We start from the raw sequence: 8,277 nt of genomic DNA, 5'->3' as shown, positions 1-8,277 counted from the left end.
GCGCCGTTGGGGGAGTTGGAGACGGAGAAAGTGAGAAGAAGAAGAAGAAGAAGCGGGAGAGCGTCGAGAGAGGGAAATGACACTGTGGAGCCTCGGAAGGAAGAATCAAAGAGTCACAGTTTCTTTTAATTAGCCCGAGGGTTGCCATGTTTAAAAAGATAGCAGGGGGAGCGTGGGAGGGAGAATAAACACACATGCATGTGTGAGGGAGAATGTGTGTTTCCTTTTAGGCTTTGGGAAGCTATTTTTTTTTTTGCTGATGTTCAAAGTCTTAAAAAGCAAATTATATTTAGCGTTCAAAACATATTTTTTTCTTCGCAAGACAATGGGGAAAGCCAGGCCGCCGACCACAATGTTGCTGGTTTAAATCCCCAAATCCCCCAAGTGGACAAATAAAGGATTTTCCCTCTCTCTCGTCACCTCCGGTAACATGTCCTTGAACGAGAAGACGGAGCCGGAGGGCGCAGCAGGAAACTGCCGTATTCCTGTTTTTGAAAATGTGACGCGGGATGAGAGAGTTGAGGCCGCACGCACCTGTGATCTGGCATCCGTAGAGCTCGAAGCGCAGGGCGATGCCGTTCCTCCAGGTCTGCGGTCGGATGCGAACGAAGCGGGCCAACACTGGCTGCGGCACGCGGTTTAAGCACCACCTCGGCCGGGTCGGTGTTGGCGTGGAAAATCTACAAGACAAAGACAGAGGTTGGTTATTGTGAGAGGGAGATTGTACCGTACATACCTGCATGCCCGAGTGCCTGCACCGTCTTATCTCTCTCTCTCTTTCTCACACACAAACACAGATTTTGCTCTACCCCCCCCCCACCCACAGTGCAAGGCTTCGCATGGCTACACACACACACACACACAGTGGCAGGGCGGACAAGCCGGAGACAACCCAAACACAGATCCGATGTCACAAGCCCAGCTGTCGATGTGTTTTGGGGTCAAAGGTTCGGCGCTGGGAGGCTGGGAAAGCCCGACGATGGATGAGTGTTCTCTGCCTCTCTCCTTCTCCTCCTCCTCCTCCTCCTCCTCGCTTCACTTCTTCACCTCCATGCTGGTGGTCATAGGAATCTGCGGAGAACGTGACCTGACGCGGCCAAACATGACCGGCCCGCCGCAGGAAGTCTGGTCCAGGTGGGCAGGATGTGAGGGGAACTTCTCTTCCTGAGGAGCGTCAACATTTGCGTCTACATTACCACTCCCTTCCTTCCAGTCGCTAATAAGCGGCGGCAGGGGTCGGAGGGCGAATGTAACCGGGGCGGTCAGAAACGTGACCCGTGGCGCTGAAGGGCGTTGGAAGAGGACGTTGAATGACAGACACGAGGTGTCCTTTCTTTTCTTTCAGAGACACAAGAGGACTTCCCAAAACTCAAATAACTTCCTCCTCGATCTCCACCTCTTCCTCCCTCCACTCTTTACCACATCCCTCCATCTCAACACCTCCCCCTTAAATCCCCTCTTCAGGACTGTACAGTTGATATCTCTCCCCACCTCCGCTCTCACCCCCATATGCCTTTCTTCCTCTTCTTGGTGGTTTACTAACTGAAACCACACACACAAAGAGGCAGGACAACCACAGGAAACCGCAAAACACACACAGACGCACACGCTCAGATAAGCAGAGGAAGCGTCCTTTTAACCGTCTGAGGGGGTTAAGTGTCATTCACTTCTCCGTCTGTGGTCGAAACGAGGCCGGCAGATAGGAGAGGCCTCCGCTGAACGGCGGATATCAGAGGAGAACACGTCGAATAAACATCACAGACGCGACGCAGCGGAAAGATGGAAAGACAACGGCTACAAGCAGCTGAATTAAAGATTAAAGGGGCTAACATGATTTTTCTTTTACTCGAATCCAAGCGCAAGGATGATCAACCTAGAGCGCGCTCTCCCGTCGCCTAAAAATTTGATTCACTCTCCTTTTGATAATGTTGTTTTTTCATTATGAGAGACAGAGCATCTGGAAAAATATTATCCTGCGATATTGGTGCAAAACGACCCAAATTTAACATCCCCCATCCGGCACATGCCTCTCAAAAACCAGGAATTCCATAACCAGCAGGAATGGGAGTGATATGACTTCAAAAATCCGACTGGAGGGGTTTTATTTGATTTTGGGCCCGGCCCCCCCTGATTTAATCAAGTGGAGCTGACACTGGTAATACAAAGCAGCGTGAGTGTTTGAACAGATAAGAGGGTCTATCTCCGCCTGAATCTGCTGCTAGATTGACGATAGAGGCCGGGCGGTGGATGTGGCTCTTATGGGGGTTACGCAAACACCCACGCACGCTCGCACAATAGACGGAGTGCTCTTCAACGATACCCGCAGATATTCTTACTGCGAAACAAAGAGCAGCAGGAGGCGGGTGAGACGGAGCGGACAGGAGAAACACGAGGAAGGGATAGTGGAAAACAGATGAGCAGAGGGGAGACAAAGGTTGAACGGAGGCCAGTGGATAGACAGTAACTTAATGAGGGATACGGAGGGAGGGAGAGGTGGAGGACGAGAGAAAGGAGACATTCATCACTGGAACAGGAAACAGTCAATCCGGGTATTTATCTCATCATAAGGCATTTCCTCAATTTTCAACTAAATTGCAATCACGTTATAAATTCAAGCTTCCACGCATCCTGTGACCCGAAAGTTTCAATTTTCACAAATTTGGGGATAAATGGCTATTTTTCAAGAACCATAAACAGTTTGACTAAAAAAAGTTGAAGGTTTGGAGATGTACAATGTGCAAAACTTTTCAAAATGACTAAACGGTGCATTAAAATGCTGCCAGCTGCTTTTCAGTTTTCATCTTCGGATAAAAGCAATATGGCACACACACACACACACACACACACACACACACACACACACACACACACACACACACACACACACACACACACACACACACACACACACACACACACACACACACACACACACACACACACACACACCAGCTCTCGAGAGACACCCTTCATTTCTCTTTCTTGGTTGCGAGCGGAGGGAGAGGACAAACTTCAAGAGGCAGGAGAGACAATGAGAAGTTGTCAGTCAGCTTCTCAGCTTCTCAGCTTCCTCCCGTCTATTGTGGGGCTACCTGAAAGGTCACCCTCTTGACCCCGGCGCCATTACTCCCGAGGTTAAAGGTTAATGGCCGCAGGAAGCAGATGGTTGGTCATTGACTAACTTGTTGATAGCGTGGTTACTTTTTGACTAAGCGGGAATGTCCAGGGGTTGAAAAGCATGTTTGACTCATAGATGTGTGAGGAGACAATAACACGTCTGTCTGTGCAGCTACCAGTCTGCAGTCTGGGCCTCCTCAATAATCTGCCCGACGACTGGCGTGTTTCCCCCCCCCTGCTCATGTATGTGTGTGTATGTGAGCCCCGCCGCCTCACGTGACCTGTAGGCAAGGTGCACTGAATAATTAACGTTGTCATGTTGTGGTGTGTGCGCCAGTGGGGAGAGTCATTAAAATATAACGACGCTCCACTCACTGTCTAAAGCCTCCCACACACACATGTGCCGGTCAGACTGGTTTGTATGGACAGTGGCGCGACACAGGCACCGTGCTTGTTTAACTATTCATGACCTCGCGGGAGAACGAGGTCACCGCGAACGCCGGTAGTGCGGTGTTATTGTAAACACCTTGTCTAAAGACACCTGCAAACAGATCCTGATCTGACTAAACATCGTGTTTGAGTGAAGAAGATTTGTGGTTTAAATATAAACATCATTTGTTCACCATCTTTTTGCGCTTTCACTCTGTTCTTTTGGCACACGTCTCCTTCCTGTGCCAGTGTTTACCCTCAAGCATGATGGCACCACGGGGAGAAGCGCTGAGCTCGGTGCAAAACATTATTCATCGCCCGGCTGTGTTTTTCTGTTCCCATCCCAGTCTCTTTGTCTGTCCATTACGCTCCTCATCCTCAGCTTCTTGCTCCACTTATTCCCCTCGGTCTCCCTCCTTCTCTCCGGCCATTACCTCCCTCCTCCCCATCTTCTCCCCAGACGTCGTCCTCTCTTGCCCCCCCCACCTCTCCTTCTCGGTTCTCGGCATGAAGATGTTGACAGTAGGAACTGGTTCCAGCTGGCCGCTCTCCACTACTGGCTCCGAGAGGGGCTCGAGGTGTGTGTGTGTGTGTATGTGCGTGAGTGTGCATGCTAAGGTGGGAGCGGTGATCCTTAGAAATTGTTCTACACCACCTTATGTTGAAGTCTTCCACTTTGTACCAGTGTTTCCAGCTGTTTCTCTGAGAATGTGTGTGTGTGTGTGCATGAAGAATGAGTAAGTGGAAAACAAAATTTGTGTGAGTGTGTGTCTGTGGGTGTGTGACACAGTGTGACGCAAGCACAAATGCTGTGTGGGCTACTTTCCCTCTCCCAGGTTAGTGTGTGTTGAACAGATTTAGCATAGCCTCACAATGCTTTTCAGTAAAATCCTTACTACTGGGGCTGATGGGATTTTCCTCACAGTCAGACAGTGTGTCTTTAATGTTAATTTCTGTGAGTGCACGTGTGTATGTTTTTGTGTGTAAATGTGTGTGTAAATGTGTGTGTGTGTATGTGTGAGATATGCAATCCCTCAGTGTGCTAGTGTCACATCAAGTAATGAGTTGCATATGCGAGCTGTATGATTTAGAATTAACAAGTCACACGGGCGTCAATCTGAAAGTGTTTCGGCATGCAGAAAGGGAGTCAGAAAACACACACACACACAGACAGACAGACAGACACACACGCAGAAACACATGTGTGCACCCAGAGCCTGTCTGCTGGTGTGACTGAGGTGATTGCGATCTGCGGTGCTGGTGTTTTTCTCACATGACACTTTCATTTCTTCGTCGTTTCCCACAATGGCTCCTCTCTCTCTCTCTCTCTCTCTCTCTCTCTCTCTCTCTCTCTCTCTCTCTCTCTCTCTCTCTCTCTCTCTCTCTCTCTCTCTCTCTCTCTCAACGCTGGCCTCCCGTTCAATAAAATAAACTTTATTGGCATTAAATCCTTCTGTCTTTGTGAGCACAGCGAATAAGGACACAAATCTCGACGACGAATATCAATGAGCTCGATAATAAAAAAATAAAACAAGCTCACGGCTCAACCTTCCACAAACACACACGTGTTGTGCATCACCGACGCTCTCTCAAAACGACATTAGCTTCACGCTCACTGTTAAATGACAATTAGTCGAACCAAATCCCAGTCATTACAGGACCCCCCGACGAGAGTTGAGCTTCAACCACTTAAGGGCTCTTCGGGGGGCTTAGGACGAGCTAACTGGGAGTTTGTACGACATGACTGGTGGATTAGCAGTCACGGAAGATTCGAGTGCAGCCCGCGGAGACCCGACGAGAACCTGGCTGCCGGTGAGATCGACAGTTTCCGCATTATGAAATTAGGCCAGGCTGAAATCGGGACTCCGGAAATGTGCAATTCGTGAAATGCGTTCCCTCCTAAGTCCAACCCATTCATCACTGTCAGCGATCGGAGAGAGAGAGTTTTAGCCAACGTAATCGCAGATGTTAAGCGAAACTTGAGTCATCTTTTCTTTGTTTTCATGTAGATAATGTAACGTCCCATTAGTAAAAGTATTAAACATTATTTCCTGGATTTCCTGGAGTTGGGTGTGGACTGAAACATTCACTTTAGGCTTTTGTTTTCTGTCGAATCCATAATTTTAACACTAACCCTACTATATTTTATTGATAATTTTCCCTCCGGACTTGTGCATTCTTGGTGCAAAAGCTAAAAACATAATCGATTTTCAACTTTCAAAATCATAAAAGAGGCAATCTCCCTCCACAAATGCATGTTGATGCATCTGAAAGTGTCTGAACGGTTTCAGACGGATTAGAGGACTCAGATTACACGGTACAGACGGACACGCATCATATAGATATGCGCACACACGCACCGATCTCCAGACAGAGAGATCAGCCAGAGGTTATTTAAAGTGTGTGTGTATTGGGGGGAGGGGGTCCTGTGGATATTGCACGTGTGTGAATGTGTGTGTGTGTGTGTGTGTGTGGGGGGGGGGGGGCGTCTTATAAATTGCACAGATGTTGACTTTTTAAGTCAAATCCACGTTTCGCTCAATAATCTCCACATCAAATAACCCCCCCGCCGGCCCCACCCAAACCAATCAGGAGCAAACGCAGAAGGAGGGGAGGGGTCGGTGGGGGTCTGTGCGGGTAAGCATGTGGATTAACCCCCCAGCCGCACATCACCCACCCCCCCATCCCCTCGCCACTCTCTATTTTTCCTGACCTCAACCTAGATACGAGGGACAGAGTTCGAATCCCCCGGAGAGACGGGCTTTACTGTAGCTCCCCCAATGACAACAGCAACAACCACCACTGTATATACACTAACACGCAGGCCTCCATCAACAGACGACGCCCACAATGAGGCATCGCACGCCTCCACTTCCACAAACTAACGCTCCTCTTTAACACCAGCTCGCTGCGTCCACACCTGCCGTGGCTTTACAACCCCAGGTGTGTGTGTTTACGTGCGTGTGTTTGCAGTGGGGTGGGAAAGAGATGATGAATTTGCAAGCGTGGGTAAGGGCACATAGAGGACACCATTGTTCTTGTTTGTCAGCCCCCCCCCCCAGCTTTCTCTATCTCTATCTCTATCTCTTCCTCCCTCCCGTTCCCTCTTTCTCCGCCTCATGACTGGGTTCATGATTCAGTAAACAGGCTGGGACGGGGAGAGGCTCTTCCAGGAATGCTGCGTGCACTGATACGGCTCTTTGGAAGCAACACAACAAAACCCTGTTATTGGAGAACACATCATGAGAATGAGGGTCAGAGAAAGTTCTCCACCTCACTGCTTCGTTCGACCTCCGCGTGTGAGAACCTACCTTGTGGTTCTTGCCGTGGCGGTACACCATCCAGTCCTCCCCGTTGGTGCTGACTTCCAGCTTGAAGGTGGTGACGTAGTAGGACTTCTGCGTCTCCTTGGAAACGGCGCCTTGTGTGGCGATGCCCGTCAAAACCTTCAGGAACTGGAGGTCGACCTGGGAGGAAAAAGTGAGAATTTAGATTAGAAAAGCAACAGAATGTTGGGCGTTAGGGATTTATGGGGCTCGGGGTTGATGTAGATAACAGAAACAGACCAGCTGCTGTGAGTATCTGTCACACAGACAGCAGGGGACGGACTCCAACTGTGGCCTACTGCTGAGGAAGCCTATGTGTGTCTGTGTGTGTGTGCATGTTGTTGTATCTATGAAGGGAGGAAGGCTCCAGGCAAAGATCAATGGCGCAATGTTCGGATGCATTCCTGAAGAGCACCTTCATCAATCACCGGCTCCTCGCCGCCCGTGTGTGTGTGTGTGTGTGCATGCACGTGAACCTGTGTGTTTGAGACAGGAAAGATTCAGAGCACAGAAGCACTTCCTTATCATCCGTTCACAGTTCCTCCATTTCCTTTATGTGTGTGTACGAGACAAATTCCCCTACATGTGTTGTCCTCCGCAAATGAAAATAATATTGATTTAGATTTCTCTTCATAATGAGTTTCATTTCTTTAAATGTAAACGTACGTGAAACACAAGAAATAAACTTGCCGTGCGATCTGGCACATACACACCTGGATATACTCCTTGTTGCTGTCCTCAGACGGCGTCCAGGCGTTGTCGTCGTTGTTGAGGCGGGCCTGCCGTGGCAACCAGCGGCTGTCGTAGAAGGTCGTGGACGCGCTGATCTGATCGTCGCTGATCTTGCCCGACTCCAGCCCGAGTGCCATGCTGCAGTGGAACGCTGTGGAAGAGGAGGGAGAGGGAGAAGGCAGAGGATTAACTGTGGACGTGGATTTACACTCGAGGTGTAAAATGAGCTGTGAGAAAGAAGGAAGGAAAAAGTTGAAAAGAGTCGTTTTTAAAGCGACTCAGAGGAAGATCTAAGCGTAGAGCTTGAAGACAGAGACGAAAAAAGATAAATCCACAGAGAGAAGCGGGTGGAAAGGAGACGGAGAGCTGCCCAACAGGTGAGCCGAGGTAAATTGAGGTGAAGTTAATTTATATTCTAAAAGAAAATAGTGAGAGTCTGGGTCTGAGAAAACCGCGCTCCCTAAGGAGGGAGCAAAATAAGCTGAGAGGGGTGAGGGCAAACTTTGAGATTGAAATAGCATTAAAGTAGGCAGAGAGCTGAAAAGATCGAGAGGCTAAGAGGAGTGAAAGATGAAGAAAGAAAGATGAGTGTCAGCAGGGATGACGGAGGAGAAACTGCTGAAAGAGAGAAAAAACAGAGACGGGAATGAAATCAGGTAAACAAACCTACACA

At 49.1% G+C, this 8,277-nt stretch overlaps 1 protein-coding gene across 1 annotated transcript in view; it reads right to left on the bottom strand.

Moving 5' to 3' along the window:
- The window catches only part of nrp2a (neuropilin 2a), a 54,277-nt gene that overhangs the window by 18,933 nt on the left and 27,067 nt on the right, over positions 1-8,277 (bottom strand). The window contains 4 exon segments of the mRNA XM_034609509.1: positions 535-643; positions 645-680; positions 6,858-7,013; positions 7,586-7,755. Coding sequence (XP_034465400.1) covers positions 535-643; positions 645-680; positions 6,858-7,013; positions 7,586-7,755 — 471 coding nt within the window.

This window comes from Hippoglossus hippoglossus, chromosome 2 (assembly GCF_009819705.1).
Source record: "Hippoglossus hippoglossus isolate fHipHip1 chromosome 2, fHipHip1.pri, whole genome shotgun sequence".
Lineage (NCBI taxonomy): Eukaryota > Metazoa > Chordata > Actinopteri > Pleuronectiformes > Pleuronectidae > Hippoglossus > Hippoglossus hippoglossus.
Note: the sequence above shows the minus strand (reverse complement) of the source record. Positions and strands in the feature narration are given on the sequence as shown.